This window comes from Phacochoerus africanus, chromosome 4 (genome assembly GCF_016906955.1).
Source record: "Phacochoerus africanus isolate WHEZ1 chromosome 4, ROS_Pafr_v1, whole genome shotgun sequence".
Lineage (NCBI taxonomy): Eukaryota > Metazoa > Chordata > Mammalia > Artiodactyla > Suidae > Phacochoerus > Phacochoerus africanus.
In genome coordinates, this window is record NC_062547.1 from 116703202 (window position 1) to 116730324 (window position 27123).

General features: G+C 48.7%; 1 protein-coding gene across 2 annotated transcripts in view; it reads left to right on the plus strand.

Annotated features, from left to right (window-relative positions):
• LOC125126224 (colorectal mutant cancer protein) overlaps positions 1-27123 on the plus strand; it is a 337404-nt gene that overhangs the window by 286577 nt on the left and 23704 nt on the right. For both annotated transcript variants that reach the window (XM_047778410.1, XM_047778409.1), the window contains exons 10-14: positions 291-431; positions 3300-3403; positions 7217-7400; positions 22510-22744; positions 26460-26666. In XM_047778410.1, coding sequence (XP_047634366.1) covers positions 291-431; positions 3300-3403; positions 7217-7400; positions 22510-22744; positions 26460-26666 — 871 coding nt within the window. The remainder of the gene's footprint in view (positions 1-290; positions 432-3299; positions 3404-7216; positions 7401-22509; positions 22745-26459; positions 26667-27123) is intronic.

Genomic DNA, 27123 nt, shown 5'->3' on the forward strand with positions numbered 1-27123 from the left:
TGTATCTCCAAGAGCCTAGCTCATACCTGGCAAATGACTTGTCAGTGGCTGGTTGGGAAATAACCAAAGGGGTTATTTTGTATTTCTAATTTCACGCAGAATTTAGTGATGCTTCAGCTTAGAGTCTCCTCCTTTATTGCTTCTCCTCAGTTAACATTTGCTGCAACATCTGACAAGCTTCCATCTGAACATGCATTTCTGGCCGGAATCTAGAGCAGATGACAAAAATCTTGGCAGATGAACTGGAATCCTAGTGTCCATTTGTGAAAGTGATTTTCCTTCCCTTGTAGCCGTATCGAACACCTCAAATCCCAGAATGACCTTCTGACTATAACCCTGGAAGAGTGCAAAAGCAATGCTGAGCGGATGAGCATGCTGGTGGGAAAATATGAATCCAACGCCACCGCACTGAGGCTGGCCCTGCAGTACAGGTGCGGAAGGGAGGGCGGGTTGTGGGGGGAGCCCATTTAATTGAGAAATGCATCCATAGCAAGCTTCTGCCAAAAAGTAGAAAACAGGCTTTTAGAAAACATTACTGGGGGCTGGACTAGCAAATGCTAGTGCACTACATACTGGAAATCAATTAGCACCCTGAGAGCAATGAAGAAAATAAGGGTAATGAGTAGGATATTTAGTAATCAGGTATGTTTCCATTAGCATAGTCAACTTAAATAGGATTTCATATGAGTAAGTTCACTCAAAATAGCAATGCTTGTGTTCCAGGTTCACGTCCTGTTCTTTCCAGATTTTATTTGTATGCGTATATATTTTCCATTGCTATTAATCTAGTGCATTCCCTTCCTTCAATTTGTTCTAATTATGTAATGTTCCCTGGAAGTCTCCATTTATTTTGACTGGCTGTATCTCCTACATCACGTTTATATGGTCTTATTTTATTACTCATTTCTCTAAAAGACATTTTGACTTTTGCAGACTCTTGATATTGAAAATAATTCAATGGTGAATAATTCAATACAAAAGCCTTCTTTCTTGTATTTTCCTCGAGATGAAATCCCCGAAGCAGGAATTATAGGTCAAAGGATATAAATACTTTCATGGATCTTCAGGCATGCTGCCCGTTTTTTTCCCATAAAAACAAACTGGTTTACATGAGTATGATTCATTCGTTTTTCAGCCTCATCAGCTTTGGAATGTATCTATTTTTAAAGTACTGCTTGTTTAATAGCTACAAAACAATGCTCTAGCATTGTTTTCATAGATTTATTTTATTAGTATCACCACTTAGGCATATTTACCCAAGTCCCAGAGTAGTGACTAGATCTTACTCTTGGCATCCTCTAAAAAACTCAATATTGTTTTAAGAAGTATTGCTTCTTCAGAAAACAATATCAAGCCAAAATATAAGAGACCAAAGCTAGAGAGCAGTCCTGCTAGTTTACAGACACACGGAAACATACAGTTCATTGTCAGTGACAGCTCTTGAGACAGGCTGTTCTACACCCATGGTCTGTCTTTCAGCTGGAGAGATGAAGCAGTGTCCCAGCGTCTCTAGCCAGAAAGACAGACTGCCCTTGAAAGGAGGAGCTGCCAGCACCCAGAGCCAGTCATTGAGCCCTTTCCTTATCTCTCAGTAAAGGAATTTGGAAGTGCAGACCATCAGAAATAGTCTATTGACTAAATGTTGTGTAAAGCATTTACTGCTCACCTTGGAGATGCTAATCAGTTCTTTGCTTGGGGGAAATTTTACTCCTACAGTCATGTGTCCAAGATGAGTTGGGTACCCGACATGGGTCCATTTGTGGTCACGGCAGCAATGGCTTTCAAGAGGTCACCCGTTGATCTTCTACCTGGTATCCCCAAAGAGAGACTAATTTTCTTCCTCTTAGAAATCTGAAGTCAAACTCTTGTCAGAGATTTTGTGAATGTTTCATGAGACAGTTTTACAAACATCTAAAAGGACTTCCTGTGATGATGGAACTGGTCTCTGTCTGCGCTGTCCAGTATGGTAACTGCTGGCCACACACGGCTATTAAACATGAAATATGGTTATGGCAACAGAAGAACTGAAGTTTTCATTTTATTTAACTTAAATTCTTTTTTATTTAGATATCCACCTGTACTTATTGAATAGGCAGGGCTAGGTCAAAATCGTCCCCTTTCTAGGGTGCTATGTGAATTGCCTCTTACTGTGTATCCATGTACAGTTTCATAGTTTCTGGGAATCTCGGAGTGATTCGTCGAGGTGGTTCTGGCTCAAGGTCTCTTAGGAGGATCTGGTCAAGCTCTCAGCCAGAGCTGCATCCGCTAAAACCTTAACTGGGGCTGGCACATCTGCTTTGAGGATGCTCTCGAGACCTCAGTCCTTCATGGGCTGTTGGCTGGGCGCCTTGGTTCCTAACCACATGGACCTCTCCATGGGGCCACTCAAGAGTCTTCAAGACTTGGTAGCTGACCTCCTCTGAGGATGATGGTCCATGAGGAAAAGCGAAGAGGAGAGAGAGGCCAAGATGGCAACCACTATGGTTTTTAATAACCTAATCTTGGGTTAACATCCCATCACTTCTGCCCTATTGTGTCAGTCACATCAACCAGCCCTGGAACAGTATGGAAAGGGATTTTGCAAGGCTGTGGGTACCTGTGTGTAGAGATCAAGGTGGGCGGGAGCATCTTGGAGGCTGGCTACCAAGGGCATGTCACTTTCCTCTTTTACCTGATTGTCAAGGAGGCAACAGACTTAAGTTCTCTCATCTTTATTCCTATCTTTTTTTTTTTTTTTTGGCCGCATCTGCTCCGTGTGGGAGTTCTGGGCCAAGGATCGTACCCACACCACGGCAGAGACCCAAGCTGCTGCACTGACAACACTGGATCCGTAATCCACTGCACCACAGAAAAACTCCTCATTATTTCTTCTCTAGTATTTTTCTAGATATCAGTTTAAAGTTTAAAAAAAAAAACCTGAGTTCCTGTGATGGCTCAGTGGTTAATGAACCTGACTAGTATCCATGAGAACTCTGGTTTGATCCCTGGCCTTGCTCAGTGGGTTAAGGATCCAGCATTGCCATGACCTATGGTGTAGGTTGCAGATGCAGCTTGGATCTCGAGTTGCTGTGGCCGTGGCGTAGGTGGGCAGCTACAGCTCCAATTGGACCCCTAGCCTGGGAAACTTCATAGGCCCCAGGTGAAGCCCACAAAAGGAAAAACAAAAACAAAAAACAGGCAGGGGAGGGGACCACATAGCAGAGCAAGCCCCTGGCGGTGGGAGTATTTTATTTCCCTGCTGACATGGATGGTGTACCATCCTCTGCCCGGGTTGAGGCTGCTGTGTGCTTCTGTTTCAGTGAGCAGTGCATCGAAGCCTACGAACTCCTCCTGGCGCTGGCGGAGAGTGAGCAGAGCCTCATCCTGGGGCAGTTCCGGGCAGCCGGTGTGGGGTCGTCTCCTGGTAAGTGTGGCCAGGGTGCCTCCATCCTCTTCCTCCTTGTCCCCATGCCTCTTTGGCTCCCCTGCCCCCACCTCGGCTGTTGGCGCTGGAATGCCCCCTGACAGCATGAAATGTGCTTGTCAAGTATGTTTTTTCATTTTTTTCCTCGTGACCGAGTGAGTAAATTGTTTATGTTGAGAGCAGCAAGAACTGGAGTGGAAACAGCATTATAGACAAGTTAAAACAAACCAGCCCTCTCCGGCAACACACTCTGCTGCACTGACAGTAGAACCAGATGGAGCGGGGGCCCAGGTTCGTGGTGAAAGGGACTGGCTTTCCCACAGCCTCTCTGTGACTCTGGCTGTTGTGGGTCCCCTTGCTGCCTGCAAGGCCTTCGCCTTATCTGCCTACTTGCACTGGATGTGCTTCTTCTCCAGGTTTGTGCCTTTGGGTAGTTGGGAGCATGCATTTCCCCTGCCTGGTCTTCAGGTGTCGTGGCAATGCAAAGGCAGGTTTGCCACCTTGCTCCTGTCAGCCTCAGCCAGCGCTAACCACACGAGCAGCCCTGTGGCCCAGCGGGGTGTCTGCGGCCACACCACCTCCCTGCCCCTTCCCCCAGATCGGGTCATGCATCCCGTTGGCATGATTTGTCCCTCCACATCAGCACTGCCCCCACTTCCGTCCCTCCGTGCTGAGTAACTGGAAGGGGTATGAACTGAAAAGGACCCAAACACGGCATCCTGGTTACCATTTGCTAAAAGTTCCCCCGTGACTGGCTCTGGGCCTTGAGAGAATTTGAGGAGGACGGCAGTAGAAAGAGGGCCTGGGGAGTTCCTGTCATGGCTCAGCAAAAACGCATCTGACTGGCATCCATGAGGACACAGGTTCGATCCCTGGCCTCGCCCAGTGGGTTAAGGATCCAGCATTGCCATGAGCGATCTCGGCTTGGATCCCGTGTGGCTGTGGCTGTGGTTATGGCCGCCAGCTGTAGCTCCGATTCAATCCCCTAGCCTGGAAACCTCCACATGCCTGTGCCGTGGGTGCGGCCCTAAAAAGGCACATACACACACAAATACACAAAGAAAGAAGTAGGGCCTGGTAGGAAAGAGAGAGCAAGGGACAAAGGTTGCCACCTCCGGTGCTGAGGCTGGTACACTCCCTCAGCCTGTTCTTGGGAACGGCAGCTTCTCCGCAGAAGCTGTTGGCAGGTCAACCAAAAACTAAAGCGACCAGACCACTCCACTCCGGAGTCCGGCAGGGTGGGCACCTTGGGCAGGCCGGGAGCCGTCATGGATTGGCTTTTCTCTGCGCACGCTGAGCCCCCACTAGGGCTAGTGCTTCCAGGACACAGCTTGCAAAGAAATTCACCATCAGGGAACCTCCCCAGTACATCCCGCCGTCCTCCTTACCGGCTCCTCCCTCCCTGCCTGGGCGCTGGCTTTTGCACTCAGTACGCATCTCTTTTTTCCTCCGTCAGTTTTGACTTGGGCAGGAATCTAAAGCACATCTGAAGGAAAGGAAGCGTCCTGGGGTATTAATTTCCTGCTTCATAGCCAAGTCATCCCGCGAGGAAGCAGCTTTCCATTTGTATGGGTGACCATCCTCTGCTCCCCGCTTTGGGGCTTCTGGGGTTTTTTTTTTCCTAATAGTATTATCATCCCAGCCCAGAAGCAGAAACTCTGCCAGCATTTCCATTAGGAACCTCATTTTTCAGGGTCTTTGAACCAAACCATAAAACTTTATTCCTCCTATTAAACAGATCCTAAAATGATCTTGGCCTGCTGTCAGATTTTTTTTTTTTTTGATATAGGTATTAAGGAAAACCATCAATTCAAGGAAAAAATCAATCATCGTATTTCCAGTTTGTATCAGAGGAATGTCTTAAATGGTTCCATCCTCGAAAGGTACTTATTAGGAAAGAGGCTTGTACCTACTCAGCACAGTTACTTGGTAGAAGCTGAAAGGACTTAAATAAATCTGCAATTTAAATATTTAAAATCAATACTAAAATGCCTTGTATTAACGTGATCTTGGGTAGCTCATGGCTCTATTTATAAAACGAGGCCATCAGTAATACGCCTCTTCAGAATTCAGAGAGGAGTCAGTTGGTGAGACAGCTGTGAAATATCTTCTTTGTGGAAGGAAAAGAAACACATGAAGTTGTCAGAGGAATGGCCAGAGGGAGGTCCAGGGAATCTCAGTCTCCTTCCGCCCCACCCTCTGTAAAGTGGGGCGATGGCTGACTTTGTAGCAGCTCCCCATTAAATATCAGTCTTCCATGATGCTCGCAATGTCAGCTGACCTGTCGTTTGGCCTTAAGATGCCATGTGATTGCACAGCAAGCTCTCGTTGTACGTGTCAGTTACGGTAGCTTTTTCCTTTGTTTCTTGTTGGCAGGATAGGCATTCATTACGACGTTCATCTAGAAGATTTAGACCAGTGGTTGTCCAAAGTGCCTTTGAAGCTGGAGGAGTTTCTCTGGGCCTTAGGGATGGGCTTGGAAGCTGGGAAAGCTGAGCTACCCCTGCCCACTTCAACCTCTTGTGTACTCACCACTTGTGTATCTTAGGCTTTGGAATAAGATTTCATTTATAAATATTTGGAAGACCAGGGACTTATTCAGCCAGCTGGGTTTGTAAAAACACAACAGGGGAGTTCCCACCATGGCTCAGCAGAAACAAACCTAGCTAGTGTCCATGAGGTTGTTTGTGGGTTCGATCCCTGGCCTCCTTCAGTGGTTTAAGGATTCGGAATTGCCATGGGCTGTAGTAATTGTAGGTTGTAGACACAGTCCAGATCCTGCATTGCTGTGGCCATGGCATGGGCTGACAGCTGCGGCTGCAACTCGAGCCCTAGCCTGGGAACTTCCATGTGCCCCAGCTACGGCCCTATAAAGAAAATAATAATAATAAAAACAAACAAAACAAAACACAACAGGAATGTGACTTTCTCAGGCAGGGTATTTATTGCCTAGCTCTGTGCTGGTGGCCACCACTCCTGGTGCCTTGCTCCAACCCAGTCACCTGGCTCCTGGAGGCATCTGAGCTCACCTGCAGCCATGACCAAGCTCAGAGAGAAAGGGCAGGGATAGCGTCAGTGCAGAACACCAGAGCCAATCTCAAGTCCTCATTTTAACCATGAGTTCTATGTCTCATGCCTCCATGGAGCTCTAAGCAAAGCAGCATGGAGTTCCCGTCGTGGCTCAGTGGAAAGGCATCTGGCTAGTATCCGTGAGGACACAAGTTCGATCCCTGGCCTCGCTCAGTGGGTTATAGATCCAGTGTTGCCAAGAGCTGTGGTGTAGTTTGCAGACACAGCTCAAATCCTGCGTGGCTGTGGCATAGGCTGGCACATATAGCTCCGACTCAACCCCTAGCCTGGGAACCTCTATATGCCCCAAGTGCGGCCCTAAAGAGACAGAAAGAAAAAAAGCAGCAGAGATGTGCAGTTTGGCCTCATTTCTTCCCTGCCCTTGCCCAAGAAGAAGTGCCAACTAGGGGAGAAGAGCCACCTAGCAGACTTGTGCCTGGGCACGAGGAGCAGACAGGAGCCTGAGGGGTTAGAAAATCATAGCAGGTTAAAGCTGGAAACAGACCTCAGAGATCACATTGCCCAGACCTTCCTTTGTCCATGAAGACCGTGGAGCCCAGAGCTGAGACATGCCTTCCTCACTGCCATTCCTGGGTGGCAGAGCCAGGCCCAGGACTCAGCTCTCTTCCTTGGCGCCCACTGCTGGCTCCTCTCCACCTCTCCCCTGACTAACTGGGTACTGATTATCCAGACTCACTTACCTAGACTACTACTGATGAACCCATTGGCTTCTCTGTGATCTAGGAGACCAATCAGGGGATGAGAACATCACTCAGATGCTCAAACGAGCTCACGACTGCCGGAAGACAGCCGAGAATGCCGCCAAAGCCCTGCTCATGAAGCTGGATGGCAGCTGCGGAGGGGCCTTTGCCGTGGCCGGCTGCAGCGTGCAGCCCTGGGAGAGCCTGTCCTCCAACAGCCACACCAGGTAACTCTCAGCCTTTCCGCCACAAGCTGGACGTGTGTCCACGTGTAGTCTGCTCACGTGAAGTGCGGTGCCCAGCTCTTGAGGGTTGTGAGGCTTGGGGAAGAGCAGATTTCTCCCCCGACTTGCAGTCTGCTCCCTGCCAGAGTCAGGGAACCAGAACGGGAGAGCCGAGTTGACCACGTGCCAGTGCACGAAGAGCCGCCCAGAGAGAAGGGGTGATTTGCTGGAGGAAGCAGAAGCCAAACCTACCTTTCTGTCCAGTGCTCTTTCCCCTATTCTGTTCTGCCCTTCATTTCTTTCTCTGTCTTTCTTTTTGCTTTTTTGGTTTTTTAGGGCCGTATGTGGAGGTTCCCAGGGAGGGGGTCAAATTGGAGCTGCAGCTGCCAGCCTACGCCACAGCCACAGACATGCAGGATCAGAGCCATGTCTGACCTACACCACAGCTCATGGCAACACCAGATCCTTAACACACTGGGCCCGGCCACGGATCGAACCCGTGTCCTCATGGATACTAGTTGGGTTCGTTTCCGCTGAGCTACAATGGGAATTCCCCCTCCATTTCTTTATAGTCCTTGATTTTTAAGAAGTATTTGTGGTGGCAAAAACCCATTGCGGTAAATGATCCTTCAGCAGCCGGGACCAGACCGCCTCCCATTTATTCACAGGCTCCATTCTCTCCCTTCCTCTGTGCTTCTGTCCTGGGTAAGCTCTTCTCAGGTAACAGCCTTCCCTTTTCCCATCTCTTTGCCTTATAGAGTGATGTCATAATCATAGTGTGGGCTTAGCAGGCACTTAATCATGAACCTGGGTTCAAGTTCAGTATCTGTGAATCTAGAAAACTGAAGTGGGTACTTGAAAAAGATGGAGAGCAAAGCAGTGAACCCCTTGCTCAGCATACTTTGCTGAAGCCATTGGATTCTTTTGGATGTGGGTGGAAGGTCAGAAGGAAACATTTTCTAATGATCATCTCATTTCTTGCCACCAAAGCCCATAAAAACATGAAAGCCTTCCTTTAAAAAAAAAAGTTGAGTTACAGTGTTGTATTAGTTTCTGCTGTATCGCATAGTGATACACATAGTCTTTTTCATATTCTTTTTCGTTATGGTTTATCACAGAATATTGAATATAGCTGCTTGTGCTATACAGTATGACTTTGTCATTTAAGCATCCTACATATACCAGCCAGCATTTTTTTTTGTCTTTTGTCTTTGTTGTTGTTGTTGTTGTTGTTGTTGTTGTTGTTGTTGCTATTTCTTGGGCCGCTCCCGAGGCATATGGAGGTTCCCAGGCTAGGGGTTGAATCGGAGCTGTAGCCACCGGCCTACGCCAGAGCCACAGCAACGCGGGATCCGAGCCGCGTCTGCAACCTACACCACAGCTTGCGGCAACGCCGGATCGTTAACGCACTGAGCAAGGGCAGGGACCGAACCCGCAACCTCATGGTTCCTAGTCAGATTCGTTAACCACTGCGCCACGACGGGATCTCCCAGCATTTTTTTAATCAATTTTTATTTTAGGTTCGTATAATTGATTTACGATGTTGTGTTAGCTCAGGTGTACAGCAAAGTGATTCAGCTGTACATATACATATATCTATTCTTATTTACATTCTTTTCCTGGAGTTCCCACTGTGGTGCAGTGAGTTAATGGTCCACCTTATGTCTCTGGAGGCACTGGTTCAATTCCTGGCTCAGCACAGTGGGTGAAGGATCTGGCGTTGCTGCAGCTGTGGCATAGGTCACAGCCCCAGCTCTGATTCCATCCCTGGCCTGGGAACTTCCATATGCCATGGGTGCAGACAGAAAACAAAAATAAAAAATTCTTTTCCGGAGTTCCCATCGTGGCTCAGTGGTTAAGGAATCCAACTAGGAACCATGAGGTTGCGGGTTTGATCCCTGGCCTTGCTCAGTGGGTTAAGGATCTGGCATTGCCGTGAGCTGTGGTGTAGGTTACAGACGCAGCTCGGATCCCACGTTGCTGTGGCTCTAACCTAGGCCGTAGGCTGGTGGCTGCAGCTCCGATTGGACCCCTAGCCTGGGAACCTCCATATGCCAAGGGTGCGGCCCTAAAAGGACAAAAGATATGAAATAAATAAAGTGACAGTTGTTTAAAAAAAAAAAATTCTTTTCCCATCTAGGTTATTTCAGAATATTGAGTAGAGTTCCCAGTGCTCTCCAGTCGGACCTTGTTGTTTATTTTGTGTATGGTTGTATCTGCTAATCCCAAACTCCTTATTTGTCCCTTCTCTTTCCCCTTCAGTAACCATAAGTTCGTTTTCAATATCTGTGAGTCTGTTTCTGTCTTGTAAATAAGGTCATCCGTATCATATTTTAGATTCCACATACATGATATTTGTCCTTCTCTATCTGAATTACTTTACTCAGTATGACAATCTCTATCTAGGTCCATCTATGTTGTTGCAAATGGAATTGCCTTCTCTTTATATCCCAGTTCTCAGTTTCGGAAGTACTTTGTTAGAGATTCTTCTGTGGTAACCAGATCACAAAAGACAGGAAGGGTAGCTTACCCCATTTTTACAGGCGAGACAACTTGGACTCAGAAGTGTTGGAGTGACTTGCCTAAATAAAGTCACATGGCTCCTAGATAAGAGGGAAGTCAAAAATTGAGTCTAAGACTTTAGCACCGTGAGTTTTAGTGTTTTCACTATGCCAGAGTAGATCTCATGATTAAAAACAAACAGGGAGTTCCCAGTATGGTGCAGCAGAAACGAACCTGACTAGCATCCATCAGGGATGCAGGTTTGATCACTTGCCTCGCTTCCGGGTTAAGGAGCAGGCGTTGCTGTGAGCTATGGTGGAGGTTGCACACGCGGCTCAGATCTGGCATTGCTGTGGCTGTGGCGTAGGTTGGCAGCTCTGACTGGATCCCTAGCCTGGGAATCTCCCTATGCCGAGGGTTCAGGCCTAAGAAGACAAAAGCAAACAAAACAAAAACCAAAAACAGTGTCTGCTTTCAGATCAACTAACCAAAGCCACTTAAGGGGAGACTGAATCTCAAAAGCAAAAGGAGAGACACTGATGTTTTCCAGTACCCGAAAGAAACTTAGTGCTGCCATGAGTCTTCCCCACCAGCAGCACCGAGCCATCTGCCTAAGTGCTTCCATGTATCTGTTTTGGACCCGGTGTCCCAGGAAAGGGGACATTCCCAGTAACACACTTGGCCAGGTGCCCACAGACACAGGGGACGGATTTCCTTTGGACTCTAGCACCAATTGTCTTACTCAGGGAGGCATAGATTATCATTTATTTTTGTCTTCAAACCAGATTCTTCTGTTTAAACACAGAAAGCAGATGCCCTTCCTAATGACTTTTCCAGATGCGTATAATCTGTAATTTCCACGTTCATTTAGAATAGAAATGCAGTTCTCATGTTATCAGTGGTATCATTCTGTGGAATTAGTGAGCATGAGAACTGGGTTGACGGGAAATCATGTGCTGTTTCAGTAGCTTGTAAGGGGTGTGTTAACACATCTTTGGCTCTCACCTTCCCCCCCCCCCCGCCCCCGCAAAAAATAATTTCGTTGTTTTAACCTAAATCAGGGACAGAATTAGAGCCAGCTATTTAGTGGGAACCCTGGCTGTGACTGTTTCTTAGACATATTTTAACGTATGGATGAGCCCTGATTTTTGAGAAAGTCATCTTAGAGAAGCTGAAGTGTAGGCAGTATATTTTCTGTCGATGGAGACGAACTCAGAAATAGATGACCTCACTAAAGAACAGCCCTGGAACTGAATTCCATCTTGAATGGATCCTCTCATCAAAGTACAGAGGCCGGTAGCTCTGATTTCACTCAACTCTCTTTAAAAATTCCCTTTTACACACCCACCCCGACCAGAGCCCGTCGCAAAGGGTGCGGAGAAACCACACACCAGGCATTCATTCACATGGCGACACACGTTCCTGGGAGCTGATACAGCCAGACTGCTTGTGTTCCTTGTGGCTCAGAAGAGAAAGTCCCAAAGCAGCAGACACTTTCATAATTAGAATGTTTAATTTTGTTTGTAAATCTCACCGTTCCCCTCAGGCATTCTCCCATGTCACGATGATGGAAGGAGGAAAGACAAGCTTTCTGAGCTGGAACTCAGAGGGCTAGGTGGCTCTGTATACCCCCTTCCCTCCCACTATGGCCAACTGGCATGGAGTTTTTGGGTTGGTTGGTTTTTGTTTTTTGTTTTTGCTTTTTTTTAGGTCCACACCCAGGGCATATGGAGGTTCCCAGGCTAAGGGTCGAATCAGAGCTGTAGCTGCCAGCTGATGCCACAGTCACAGCCACAGCCACACAGGATTCGTGCCACATCTGCAACCTACACTACAGCTCATGGCAACACCAGATCCTTAACCCGCTCAGCGAGGCCAGGGATTGAACCTGTGTCCTCATGGATGCTAGTCAGATTCGTTAACCACTGAGCCACGACGAGAATTTGTTTTAAACAATTAAAATCCAAGCATTACATACTGCATGCTAGGACCCTCCCTGGAAAAGGCACCGCAAACAATTTGGAGTAGATCCCCACAGGTTTCCTGTTACTGATGTATAGTTGATTTACAATGTTTTAGGTGTATAGCAAAGTGATTCAGTTTTATACACACACACACCACTTTTTCAGATTCTTTTCTATTTTAAATTAATACGAGATATTGAATATAGTTCTCTGTGCTATACAATAGGTCCTTGTTTATTTTTTATATAGTAGTATGTATCCTAAACTCCTAATTTACCCCTGCCTCTCGCCCCCATTTCCCTTCGATAAGCAGTTTGTTTTCTGATTTTGAGTCTCTTTCTGTTTTGTAAATAATTTTATTTGCATCCTTTTTTTATTCCACATAAATGACAGTTCGTCTTTCTCTGACCGATATGATCATCTCTAGATCCATTCATGTTGCAGCAAATGGCATTATTTCATTCTTTTTATAGCTGAGTAATTTTCCATTGTATATATATCTTTTTTTATCCATTCATCCATCTGTCCATGGACTTTTAAGTTGCTTCCATGTCTTGGCTTTGTAAATAGTGCTGCTATGATAGATCTCTACAGTTTTAATTGTCCATTTTTTTTATTACCTAGACCCTTGGTTGCCAGTGACTGAAACATATTCAAATAGCTTGAAAAGAGGTCTCGGTGGAAGGATTTGGGGTCTCCCCTACGGGAGTCATGTGTGCAGGCAGAAGGCAGAGAGCTACATTGAGCCCGAGCAGCAGCAGAACCAGGCACCAGAGTGCAGCCAGGCCAGGCCAGGCCACACTGGCCTGTGCACATGGTTTTTTACCTACTTGCTGCTGCAGGCCACTCCCCAGGTGACCAAAAACCAATGCCTGGTTAAGCCACCTGTGTTAGTACATGAGGCTAACTCGTTTCACTGGTGTCAAGTAAGAAAATCCTGGGGAGGGACAACTGGTCCAGCTGGGCTCAAGTGCTGACCCAGTCATCCATGGTCACAGCAGTTCCCACAGGAGCCGCATGGGTGGAGAGAAGGGGTAGGTCCCGGGAGAAGGAGGAAGGTGTGTAGTCTGTAGACCAAAACAGGGCATCTTTAAAATTGTGACTCCATCTCATTTTAACCCAGCGAGGGTCTTGTTGTGTGGCCTCTCTGAAACTTGCTTTTGCCCCTTAGTATTGCATTTTTAGATCCCTTTCCACCTGTGTCTTTCTTTTCATTAGTGCCCAGTCTTCCATTGGATGACAGTCCATCGTATATTTAAACAGCTGCCTTTTGCTGGATGTTTGTATCCAATTTTTTACTCTCAGAACATTGTTGCAGCCACCAACCTTGTCCTTCCACCTGTTCTCCTCCTGTAGTTTCTGTGGGACCAATTCTTTTTTTTTTGCCTTTTTTTTAATTACTCAAATAAATTTATCACATCTGTAGTTGTATAATGATCATAACAATCTGATTTCACAGGATTTCCATCCCACAGCCTAAGCACATCCCCCCACCCCCCAAACTGTCTCCACCGGAGACCATAAGTTTTTCAATGTCTGTGAGTCAGCATCTGTTCTGCAAAGAAGTTCCGTCTGTCCCTTTTTCAGATTCCAAATGTCAGTGAAAGCATTTGATGTTGGTGTCTCATTGTATGGCTGACTTCACTTAGCATGATAGTTTCTAGGTCCATCCATGTTGCTAAAAATGCTGGTATTTCGTTCTTTTTGATGGCTGAGTAATATTCCATTGTGTATAGGTACCACCTCTTCTGGATCCACTCCTCTGTGATGGATATTTAGGTTGTTTCCATGTCTTGGCTGTTGTAAATAGTGCTGCAGTGAACATCGGAGTACATGTGTCTTTGCGAGTCGTGATTTTCTCTGGATATATGCCCAGGAGTGGGATTGCTGGATCAGATGGTAATTCTATGTTTAGTTTTCTGAGGAATCTCCATACTGCTTTCCACAGTGGTTGCATCTCTGGGACCAATTCTGAGAAGTAAAATGTGCTGGCTAAAAAATGTGCTGGCTAGGGAGTTCCCACTCTGGCTCAGCAGTAATGAGCTTGACTAGTATCCATGAGGATTTGGGTTCATTCCCTGGCCTGGCTCAGTGGGTTAAGGATCTGGCTTTGCCACAAGCTACGGTGTAGTTTGCACACTGGCATTGCTGTGACTGTGGTGTAGGCCAGCAGCTGCAGCTCCAGTTCGACCCCTAGCCTGGGAACTTCCATATGCTGTGGATCTGGCCAAAAAAAAAAAAAAAAAAAAAAGCCTAACCATGTTTCAAATGTCAAATAGCCCTTGGTACATGATCCAGCCAGTGTGTGAGGGCCTCTTCCTCCACACCCTTGCTAAAACTTGCTAATGTACATTTTTTTTTTTTAATTCGGCCGATCTCTTGGCAGAAAAAAAAATTTAATGTTTTACTTTGATTCTCTTAACTAGTAATGATATTGAAAATCATTTAGAGTCTTCCTTCGATATCCATGGTGGTGGGGGCTGGGTGTTGGTTCTAAAACCAAAATCTAAGGATACTCAAGTTCCTTCTATAAAACATTGTAGTATTTGCATTAGAACCTACAAACATCCTCTCAGGTATTTTAAGTCATCTCTAGGTTACTTATAATACCTAATATAATGTAAATGCTATGCATAGTTGCCAGCATGTGGAAAATTCAAGTTTTTCTCTTTGGAACTTTCTGGATTTTTTTTTTTTTACCCCCAAATCTTCCATCCATGGTTGGTTGAATCTGAAGGTGCAGAATTCTTAAATTGGGAATGCTGACTATTTAATTTTTCTAATGCCAGAGGAAGTATTAGCAGCAGTATAGATGTCAGGTGTAGATGGTATTTATCTTGGTGTGTTATCAGCCAGCACCCAAATTAGGTGTAGGTTCGTATTTGTTTTTTTAGAGATGCCTAATTTCCAGCACCATCATAATAGCCCCTTACAAATAGCTACAGAAATAGAATCCGTCTCCCAAGTGTGTCTCTCATTTTGCCTTCCACTCTCAGCTGCCTCCTTTTTTTTTTTTTTTTTTGTCTTTTTGCTATTTCTTTGGGCCACTCTCGTGGCATATGGAGGTTCCCAGGCTAGGGGTCAAATCGGAGCTGTAGCCACCGGCCTACGCCAGAGCCACAGCAACGCAGGATCCGAGCCGCGTCTGCAACCTACACCACAGCTCACGGCAACACCGGATCATTAACCCACTGAGCAAGGGCAGGGACCAAACCCGCAACCTCATGGTTCCTAGCCGGATTCATTAACCACTGCACCACGACGGGAACTCCTCAGCTGCCTTCTTAGGGGCTTTCTGGGACCAGGCAGTTTTTGAGGATTTCCATTACCTGGCATCAGGTTTCCCCTACCTGTGTAGTCATGTCCTTGGTATCCAGGGCATACATTCCAGGACCACCACAGATTCCTTCAACTCTGATCATAAACACAGTACTATATTTATTTTTAAAAATCCACGTTTAGGAGTTCCCATCATGGTGCAGCTGAAACGAATCCAACTGGGAACCATGAGGATACGGGTTCAATCCCTGGCCTCGCTCAGTGGGTTAAGGATCCGGCGTTGCCGTGAGCTGTGGTGTAGGTCGCAGACGTGGCTCGGATCTGGCATTGCTGTGGCTGTGATGTAGGCCAGCAGCTGTAGCTCCGATTAGACCCCTAGCCTGGGAACCTCCATGTGCCGCGGGTGTGGCCCTAAAAAGCAAAAAAAAATAAAAATCCAGGTTTAAGTGACCAGCACTGTTCATACTCCGTGGTGTTCAAGAGTCAACTGTATTTTGTTAGGTAATTTTTCCTTCTTGAACCACTTCTAGAGAATGCTGGTAATCATTTGAAGGGGTTTGGATTGTGACAAAGAATTCTAAAAAAAGAGGGGCTGAAGGTGGGACGGTACCTAGCACGGCCCTGGAGGATACAGGCAGGTGACATGGCCTGAGCTTCTGCTTAGTGGGGCCACATGTCACCTGGCCTGACCCCCTCCTTCCTCATTATAAATTTAAAATGCCCAGGAACAAAAAGGCCCCCTGGGTTCCACTTTCCTTGGGAGAATGAGCTGCTCCTTGATGTAACCGAGATCCTAACTGGGGCCAGGGAAAAACTTTAGGAAAAATCCATCTCTGATTTTCAAGGCAAAAGAAATGTTCTTTTCAGCTTCTGCCAAGACAAGATGAGAAAGCTGAAGAAAAATGGATTCTTCTAAAAAGCAGGATGGGGAGTTGTTGATGCCTTGTCGATGGCAAGGATGGAACGCTGTGGAGAGGGACAGGAGAGAGGACATTTACAATCAGTGGCTATTTGAGTAAAAGTGCACCCACATCACACGGTGAGCAGGGCAGGAGGGACGGTTGGGTGTCCCAGGCCCAGCCAGGGCCCCCCACAATGTGCAGTGAGCAGAGAGACCACAGCTAATAGGCACAGAGCAGAGCCAGCAGGAGGGGAGCTCAGGCAGAGCCTCACGGAGAGGAGAGCCCACGTGACCCAACCCAGCTCCCGGAAAAACCAGAGTAAAACACAAAAATGTGCAGCTCCCCCCTGTCCTGGGCCGAGCTGGGGTTTACTTCCTCTGTAGCCCTCTGCACCATCCGTCACCCTGGCGAGGAGGAGGAAGAACTCGGCCCCCTCAGAAAGTGATTTATTCCCCCCTGATGCTGAGCTCATCCGGCATTCCAGGCCTGGAGAGTTAATGGATGACTGAACCCTCCCCGGCAGCCAGCGGCAGCCCCCAGGGAGACAGGCAGCGCCTTTGTCTGCAGGAGGCCAGAGAAAAGGCCCTGGCTTCCCCGCCTCTCACTGTTGTCATAATCATATTCCGCGGTGGAACGTGAAGAGCACAAAGCAGAATTGTCATTAACCCTGCCTGATCTGTCCCCTGCTGGTGTCCTGGAAGACAGAGGAGGGAAGCCAGAGAGGCGGCGAGTCTAGGTGCTTTTCTCAAAATTAAACCTCCCCCTGCAAAAGCATCTTGCAGCTCTGAGCTGCCCACAGGGGTAGAATATCCTTGGAGGGAGATCTTTTGTCCTTTTGTTCTTTTGCTTCCTTTCTTAACACTCTACCCACAGCAGAGATGGTGAAACAAAAGCCTTCCTTGCCTGGCCAGAGATGGTGCCCTAGAGAGCCCCAGGACACCCCGGAGCCTGGCAGCCTCTGCCCACCCACATGTGTATCTCCCAGACAGTTCGGAGGTGGGGAGGTTCAAGTCCAGTCAAGCATTGGCTGCTTTGCTCCTCCCTCAGAGCAGTGGTTTTTTGCAGGACCTGCTAGGTAGGTGGCATGGGACCGATGTTGGGGATTATGGGACCAGTGACACAGCTGTCCCTCTTCCTCCCCCAGAACGAGTACCGTGTGTTGGGGGTGGGGGGTTAGAAGGGTGCTGGCTTTAGGACCTGTTGTCTCCTTTGCATAACCTGGTGATGTGGGAACTGTTAGTATCTCCACTTTATCACAGGCCAGAGAGGTTGAGTGATTTATTCTGGGCCATAAGCTCAGCAGTGACAGAGGAAGAACATTTACCGGGTCTGCCTGATGGCAGAGACCTGCTCATAACTGCTGGGACCCACCACATCAGCCCAGGAGTACAGTGGCCTCTCCCTAGAGTATCTGGGATGTGGTCCCATTACCTTTCAGGCTACTTTGCAAATACCCACTTATCCTGTGGGGTAGACTAGTTGTTCAGAAGCCTGGCTCTGCCTCAGAATCAGTGGAAGGGTGCATTAAGACAAATGGCTGGGAGTTCCCATCATGGCTCAACAATTACAAACCCAACTAGTATCCGTGAGGACTCAGGTTCGATCCCTGGCCTGGCTCAGTGGGTTAAGGATCCCGCATTTCTATGGCCTGGGGTGTAGATCGAAGAGGCAGCTCGGATCCAGCATTGCTGTGGCTGTGGTGCAGGCCGGGAGCTACAGCTCCAGTTCGAGACTCCCAGCCTGGGAACCTCCATATGCCGCAAGTACGCCTGCCCCCCACCCCTCCCGAAAAGACCAAATAAATAAGTACATAAAACAAATGGTATATATATATATATATTTTTGTCTTTTGTCCTTTTTTAGGGCCACACTTGCAGCATATGGAGGTCTAATCGGAGCTACAGCTGCCGGCCTACACCACAGCCACAGCAGCGCCAGACCCTTAACCCACTGAGCAAGGCCAGGAATCGAACCCACAGCCTCATGGTTCCTAGTTGGATTCGTTTCTGCTGCACCACAACAGGATCGCCCCAAAAATAATTTTTAATGGAAAGAATGACTAGAGTTGTAGAGTGACCCTCTGGTGCTGAGTCGTAGCTTCAGAGGAAGGCTTTCATAACTGAAGCCTCCTACCAACTCATGGCAAGAGAAGCACTGCTATTTCCCAGCACTGCACTGTCCAAATGTGCCTCTCCTGGGAGCGTGTCTCCCACTCAGCCCTATGGAATGTGCGGTAAATGGTTTTGCTGCTCACACATGGAAACCTAAGCATCTGTTTCTCCACATTGTGTTGACAATGCTTGAAGGCGAGCTCGGAGTCCTCTTGAGTGGTTTTGTGTGAGGCATGCCTGCCATGCCGCTGTTAGCAAACAGGTCTTTAGTAAAGAACGCTTAGATGTCTAAGGAAGGACCTTTTTTCTCCCTAGGATAAGTCCCTCTTGTTGGGCAGCTGTCATCCTCAGACACCCGCTGGCTCCCTGGTGCCCTCTGCTGGTGGTATTGTTTGCTCTTTCATGCTTTTCTTGAGCTGCTTTGTTTCTTGAGGCAGTTGCACCTGAAGTGGCCCAACTGGAGGCTGTTACTGCTTCTCCCATCAAGTCCTCTTTAAAACTCAGCATAGGAACACATGACACTGATGATTAATCATTTTTAACCTCCTTCCTGCCTTCCCAGCTTCCACTGTATTTCCCAATTGTTGCAATAGCCCGTAAAACATCTGGCTGCCTCTGCTCTCATCTCCCTGCAGCCAGAGGGATCCTATAAGATGAAAGGCAGATCACGTCACTCCTCTATTACAAACCCTCCAGTGGCTTCCGTTCTAATTCTAGAGGAAAGTACACAACCCTTTCGAGACCCTACATGTTCAGGCCCCTGCCCTTAGGACCACATCCTCTCTGACCAGCTCTCTTCCCTGTCCCCTGACTGATTCAAATTCAGAAACACTCTCATTCTTGCTATCCTACTGCCTCAGGCCTCTGCATTTGCTAGGTCCTCCGTCTGGATCCAATATCCACTCAGCTCCCCTTCTCACTTCCTTTAGGTCCACTCACGTGTAATTCAGTCACAGAGGCCTTCTCTGTAACTCTGTTTGGAAGAGTCACCTGATCCCCTTAGTGCTGCCCATAAGCGCATCATTTTTCTCCCTGGTATGTCTCACTGCCTAATATGCTGTGCATTTTACCTGTTTATCTCCCCTGTTAGACTCTTGAGTTCCCAGAGTTCCCATTGTGGCTCAGCAGTGATGAACCCACCTAGTATCCATGAGGATGCAGGTTCTATCTCTGGCCCTGCTCAGCAGGTTAAGGATCCAGGGTGGCTGTGAGCTGTGGTAGAGGTCGAAGATGCAGCTCAGATCCCACATGGCTATGGCTGTGGTGTAGGCTGGCAGCTGCAGCTGATTCAAACCATAACCTCGGAACTTTCATATGACTTGGAAAAAAAAAAAAATGAGTTCCTGAAGGCAGATTTTTTTTTTTCCCCTAAGTCCTAGAAAAGTGATCTATGGTGAGCACTCCAATATTTCTTGAATGAATGAGAGAAAGTTACAGTTATCAAGTACTCTGCAGGGTTGGGGGGGAGCATTATTCCAAACATTTTATCTCATTTGATCCTCACCACAGGCTCAGGAGGCATGCACTGTATTACCTTCACTTTAAAGAAAAGGAAGTAAGTATGGAGAGTCTGAGTGGTGTTGACTCTAAATCTGCAAACCGTATAAGATGCTTGGGTCTCGGAGTTCCCATCGAGGCTCAGTGGTTAACGAATCCGACTAGGAGCCATGGGGTTGCAGGTTCGATCCCTGCCCTTGCTCAGTGGGTTAAGGATCCGGCGTTGCTGTGAGCTGTGGTGTAGGCCGGTGGCTATAGATCCGATTCGATCCCTAGCCTGGGAATCTCCATATGCCGGGGGAGCGGCCCAAGAAATGCCTAAAAGACAAAAAAAGAAAAAAAAAGATCTTGGGTTTCAGGTAAAGGTAGCACCTTCCTATTTGGTTTTCCCAGAGGAACGGAACTGATAGGGGTGTGTAGGCGGGTGTGGGTGTATATGGATGGAGAGACTGATTGACAGGTTGATTTTTATGAATTGGCTCATTTGATTATAGGGACTGCCACATCCTACAGCTACAGGGTGGGCAGGCTGGAGACCCCAGGAAGAGTTGGTGTTGCCATCTTGAATTCACATGCCATCTGGAGGCAAGATTTCTTCTTTCTTGAGGGATCTGGGTCTCTTCTTTTAGGGCTTGAATTGATTAGATGAGACCCACCTATGCTGTGTGTGTGTGGGGGTAATCTGCTTTACTCGAAGTCTCCAGATTTAAATGTTAATCACACATAAAAAATACCTTCACAGCAGCATCTGAAAGGGGTGTTTGGCCAAGCAGTGGGGCTCCACAGCCTTGCCCCATTGATGTATGTGATTAAATCAAATTAACCATCGGCCTCTCAAGAGGTGGTGTGTGTTGGTCAGACTGATCTTGTTCCCTTCATCTCTAAGCTCCATCCCCCTGTCCTGATGGGGTGAAGGGTGGTTGGGGGCACAGAGTGTGTGGGGCTCGGGGCCTCCCAGTCCTGTAGCAGGAGTTCTCTGACTTGAAGGCCACCCCAAGCCCTAAGAGGTTCTCTTCCTCATGTTCATAGCTTCCCATTTCTTCTCACCCTTCCCTCCCCAGAAGCCTCCTCGTCTTGATCATGTGTCATGTATAAGAGTGCAGCGGCTCCTGGCCATCTCTCAGTGATGGGAGGAGAATACATCTGCTAAGTAGGGGTCCTGGGCCTGTTACCCCTATTCCAGTGTGAGGTGAGACGGGCAGGCCTGGGCCAGAGCAGCCAGCAGCCTGTGGGTGCCACTCCCTGTTCCTGGCACAGCTCCTAGCAATGGGAATCCTGGGGAGACAGGGCTGTGAATGGGGAGATGCAGCCCCCGTCCAGCTGCACCAGTTTCCAGCCTCATGACCAGGCAAGCCCCTTAACGTCGCTGAGCCTCCGTTTGCAAACATGTAACGACAGAGATAACGCGGAGCTGACTGTGGTGATGAGTTAAATGGGCCCCTGCTTGTTTATCCGCCATCTTTGCCCAGCCAGGTCCAGGAGGGCTGCCTCAAGTGTAGAAACTGCTGTAGGTCCGTGCCCGCCTCAAGTGCTTGAGAATGGGTAGCATGGGTTTCATTCTGAACCTGTGGGGCAGCCTCCCTGCTTCTGGAAAAGGCCCCAACCCTCCTGAGAGCCAGGCCTCAGCGTTCCTGTGGTGCTCTCCCTTCCCTGATAGTCTGGGTCCCACAGAAACTTCCATGGCCACCATGTTCCCGGGGGTCAGCCCAGGGGGCTCTTTGGGTCTGCCAGCCCCTGCTCAGTGACCATTCAGCATGGATGGCCAAGGGTCACTTGGACCAGCCTCAGTCTCTGTGGTGAATGTTATACCCAGCGTGAGGAATGGCTATGGAGGCCTGGGGTTTCCTGCTTTCTCCATTTCAGCCGTGCCACCCACACAGAGGGCCCCCCCCTACTACCACTGCTTCCTGTTCCCACCCTCTGGGACTGCTGTCAGCAGTCTGAGATGTGTGTGTGCAATATGTGTGTACACACACACACACACAATCTGTAGGTCACGCCATAGGTATTTTGTTTTTCAACTTCTCTTGTCCCTTTAAAATATCCCTTTTTTCTTTTTTTTTTTTTTTGGCTTTTTAGGACTACACCTACAGCACATGGAGGTTCCCAGGCTAGGGGTCGAATCGGAGCAGCAGCTGCCAGCCTACACCACAGCCACAGCAACACGGTATCCAAGCCATATCTGCAACCTACACCACAGCTCACAGCAGCGCCGGCTCCTTAACCCACTGAGTGAGGCCAGGGAGTGAACCCCCATCCTCATGGATGCTAGCTACCAGTGAGCCACTATGGAAACTCCAGCATAACCTTTTTTAAACTCCTATCCACATGTACATCTATTTTTGCTACATAGTGCTGTTTCTTCCCTCAAACTGTCTTAATTCTTACTATATTGTCCACATAATTTCCTTCTTTTTGAAATGTCCTATTATTCACTGAATCTTATATTCCATGAAGCATCTTTGTGTTCGTGTTTCTGGTTGCTCCCGTGGAATTATTTCCCTAGAATTCATTTCTCTGGTCCACACATTGTGGTGAAATATGTAAACAGCTATTCTTTATACTTGTGTCTTTCTCAAAAGGTAGTATCAATTTACTGTGCCATGCTATTTTTTTTTGGGGGGGGGGGACTTATCATCTAAATACTATTATGGTGAAAAGGGTATGGAGAAAAATGAGGGAAAAAAGACGTGTTAGCAGATTTCATGCAGTGGGTTAGGAATCTGACCGCAGTGGCTAGGGTATGGGTTTGATCCCCAGCCCAGGAACTTCCATATGCTGCAGGTGCAGCCATAAAAAGGAAGAGAGACCCACTGGCAGTGACTGGGAATGTGATGGGTTTTCTTTGTTTTCTCAGCACCACCAGCTCCACAGCCAGCAGCTGCGATACAGAGTTCACTAAGGAAGATGAGCAGAGGCTGAAGGATTATATCCAGCAGCTCAAGAACGACAGGGCCGCAGTCAAGCTGACCATGCTGGAGTTGGAAAGCATCCACATCGATCCTCTTAGCTACGATGTCAAGCCCCGGGGAGACAGCCAGCGGCTAGACCTGGAAAACGCGGTGCTGATGCAGGAGCTGATGGCCATGAAGGTATCCCTGGTGGGGGAGGGAGATCTGTCCTCAAACCCTGACCCCCTTCACTTTACCGTCATCAGGAGGAAATGTTGAAAGCAGGTCAGCCCATCTGTGTGCAGTCGCTCTCTCCCCTGGAGGACAGCCGGAGCCTTGAGTGTAGACAGGGATGGTTTCGGTGTGTCTAGGAGTCATACCATGTGCTGGATGTGTTCCTGGAGAGGTGAGCTAAGGTCAGGAGAATGTCCAGGCCAGAATGGAACACTTCGTCTCCAAGAGAAGCCAGACCATACCCCCTGCAGGGTTCAGCAGCCTCTGTCTATATAAAAGGACCCCTGTCTCCAGAATGCTGCTTGCAAGTGCTCTTCCCAGGCTGATGCTGGCATTAATGTGAGGCGGTGGAGAACAGGGCAAGGCCAGCTGCAGGATTTGCACAAGAGCCCTGGCTCCCTGAACCATTGTCCCTTTGGTGCCATGTGAAACATCAACAACCGTCATCCCCAGGAGTTCCCATTGTGGTGCAGCGGAAATGAATCCAGCTAGTATCCATGAGGATGCGGGTTCCATCCCTGGCCTCATTCAGTGGGTTAAGGATCCGGCGTTGCCGTGAGCTGTGGTATAGATTGCAGATGAGGCTCAAATATGGCTTTGCTGTGGCTGTGACATAGGCCGGTGGTTGCAACTCCAATTTGACCCTTAGCCTGGGAACTTCCATATGCTGCGGGTATGGCCCTAAAAAAAACGAAAACACCATGCCAGCACATGCTGGGGTGACTTGCTCAGCACACCCCAGCCCTCGGAGGCTGCTCCAGCTGGAGTCTAGGTGAAGCCTGGAGAGACGTGGGGGGTAGTACCAGCCCAACCCAGACCCTGATGTGACTCCCACTGGCAAATCCTCATGTGATTGTGACTGATTTCCCCTCTCACTGCCCACGAGCCGGGCATTGGGTCCATAACCGCAGTGCCTCTGCCCCCAACCCTGTGGCCCTTTGCCCCCTGTGGCATGAGCTGTGAAGCTGCCCTTCCATTATTTCTTCCAAGCATCACATTTCCTTTGCTGCTTGCAAATGAGTACACAACACAGAAATTTTCTAAAAAACAGAATTGATGAAAAGCTGAGAGAGGAGCTTCTTCTGCAGCGCAACGGCATCGGCGGTGTCTCTGCTGGAAAGCAGGTTTGATCCTCAGCCCAGCACAGAGAGTTAAAGGATCTGGTGTTGCCACAGTTGTGGCATAAATCGAAACTGAGCTCAGATCTGATCCCTGGCCCAGGAACTCCTTATGCCACAGGGTGGCCAAAAAAGGAAAAGGGGGGAAAAAACTCTGGGAGAGAAATAATCCATAATACCATGACCAAGGGACAGCCACTGCTAGCATTCTGGCTTGGTTCCCACTCTAGGCGTTTCTTAAAGGACAAACATCAGTCACCCCCCTTCCCTATACGTCCCTAGTGGTCCGTTCGTGGATGTGCGCTCACCCACATCAGATCCATTGGCAGCACGTTATGTTGGATTTCACCATGTTGTTGTAGGAGACAACTGCTGAGAAACTCCAGGTTGTGGGGGGTTTTATTTGTTCATTTGTCTCTACTTCTTGTACTTAATCTTTCGTAAACAACTGGAGCTGTAGCTGCTGACTACAGCAACGCCACAGCCACAGCAACGCCAGATCCAAGCTGCATCTGCGACCTACACCACAGCTCACAGCAACAATGGATCCTTAACCCACTGAGCAAGGCCAGGAATCGAACTGTCGTCTTGCTGGGTTTGCTACGGTTGAGCCACGATGGGAATTCCCAAAAGAGGCTTTTCTTTCTTTTCCCACCCAAAACCCAATGGATGACATGTTTCCTTGCCACATCTCCAGAAGGAGCTGGGACTTGCCACGTGCCACCTCTGAGAGCCAAGATCCTGAGCCTCCCCTCCTGTCTGATGCCCCTGATGGCTGGCACCATGGCCGCCTCGCCTTTCCTCTTAGGCAAAATTCCCACCTCATTCTGACACCCGCGGACAGAGTCATCTTCCCTCTGTCAAGCTCGTGCGTGTATGTTCTGGCTGTGACTGCCCACATTAACTCACTGTGCAGTGTTGCCAGAACCTTCGGAATCCTGCCTCCGATGGCACAAGACGAGCAGGTTCAGCGTAGGGAAACACCTCCCATCCTGGTTTTAGGTCCTCATTAGGAAGGCTTGGCGTCTGCTTTTGAGTGGTCACTGGGACGTGGCTACTCCATGGGTAGCACCCCCAGCCCTGAGTGTTACTGGCTGACGCGGGTGCCCTCTCAGGGTTTCCCCACAATGGAGGTGAGAACATCGATGGGGGGTGGGGGGGTGGTCTGGGCTTTACCCAGGGGAGCACAGCAGGCCCATGGCTTGCAACCTCAGAGAAGGTTCACTTTGAGGGATGACTAGAGTCGGGATCTTGGTGAATCCCTCTCAAGGTGGTGACGCAGCATTCTGAAGAATCCTTTTAAAGTGGGGTTCCCGTCTTGGTTCAGCAGCAACGAATCTGACTGGCATCCATGAGGACGCCGGTTTGATCCCTGGCCTCGCTCAGTGGGTTAAGGATCCGGTGTTGCCTTGAGCTGTGGTACAGGTCACAGAGGCAGTTCAGATCTGGCGTGGCTGTGGCTGTGACGTAGGCCAGTGGCTACAGCTCCAATTCGACCCTAGCCTGGGAACCTCCATATGCTGTGGATGTGGCCCTAAAAAAAGTAAAAAAGAAAGAAAAGAAAAGAAAACAGAGTGACATGCTCAGTAAATGCTGGTGGTTATCATTGTTACCTGGCTTCCGGCCCCAGGACAGCACTGTCCCCTTTTGGAGTCTCTCCTCCACAGCAGCCTCTCATTGAAGTTCTCTGCGATACTTTAAGACGTTACCTGATGAATAGTCACCTGTGAGGGGCTCGATTTTGACTGATGACATTTGGATCCAGAGATAGATAACAGCTGGGGCAGTACTGTTGCTGCGGGCATGGCCCCAGGGTGCCATCAGGGGTAATTAAATGCTTGGCCAGGTACCGTGGAAAATGGTAAAGGAAACGGGAATTGGAAGGGACCTAATCAGATCCAGTCCTGTGTGAATGTCCCGTTTTACAACCTCTTTGATAAACCTGGGCATCTGCCTGTCAGAACCCTGCTTTCCACCAAGGCTGGTGTGACCACAGGGAAAGCGGGGGCAGGATATTCTAGTTGTTGGAAAGGTTTTCCTTGGAGTTCCCAGTGTGGCTCAGCGGTGGCAAACCCAATTAGTGTCCATGAGAACGCTGGTTCGATCCCTGGCCTCGCTCAGCAGATGAAGGATCCGGCATTGCCATGAGCTGCTGTGTAGGTCACAGACATGGATCCCATGTTGCTGTGGCTGTGGCGCAGGCCAGCGGCTGCGGCTGCAATTGAACCCCTAGCCTGGAAACTCACATGTGCCATGGGTGCAGCCCTAAAGAGCAAGAAAAAAAGAGAGAAAGGTTTTCCTTGTAATCTTCCTCATAGTGAACCAAGATGTGCTTGCCTGTAACTTCTACCCGCTTATCTCTGTTCTGGTGCAGAGTGAAGAGCGTGTGGCTCGGGGCCCACATCAGTCCTACAGACGTGCAGACAGCCATCTAGTCTCCTCCGGGCCATTTTCTCTGCCACTATGAGTGATACCTCCTGTGGGGCTGTGGGTGGTGGCCAGAGACCCCCCCCCTTTCCATGCCCAGCCCTGCTCTCAGCCCTCGTGTGCTCTGTTCCCTGCAGGAAGAGATGGCCGAGCTGAAGGCCCAGCTCTACCTCCTGGAGAAAGAGAAGAAGGCCCTGGAGCTGAAGCTGAGCACACGGGAGGCCCAGGAGCAGGCCTACCTGGTGCACATCGAGCACCTGAAGTCCGAGGTGGAGGAGCAGAAGGAGCAGCGCACGCGGTCCCTCAGCTCCACCAGCAGTGGCGGCAAGGACAAGGCTGGCAAGGTAGGGGTGCGGGGACCCAGGGCTCGGGCTCATCTTCTGCCGTCCTCACTGCCCTTTGCCTCAGCTTCCTTGTTGGCATATCTCCATTTTATTATCATTATTATTATTGCTTTGTATGTATGTGTCTTTTTGTCTTAGGGCTGCACCAGCAGCATATGGAGATTCCCAGGCTAGGGTCTATGCCAGAGCCATAGCAGTGCGCAATCCAAGCCGCGTCTGTGACCCACACCACAGCTCATGGCAACGCTGGATCCTTAGCCCACTGAGTAAAGCCTGCAACCTCATGGTTCCTAGTCGGATTCGTTAACCACTGAGCCACAACAGGAACTCCGTATTATTGCTTTTTAAAGCCGCACCTGCGACACATGGAAGTTCCCAGGCCAGGGGTAGAATCAGAGCTACAGCTGCCAGCCTACACCACAGCTCACAGCAATGCTGGATCCTTAACCCACTGAGC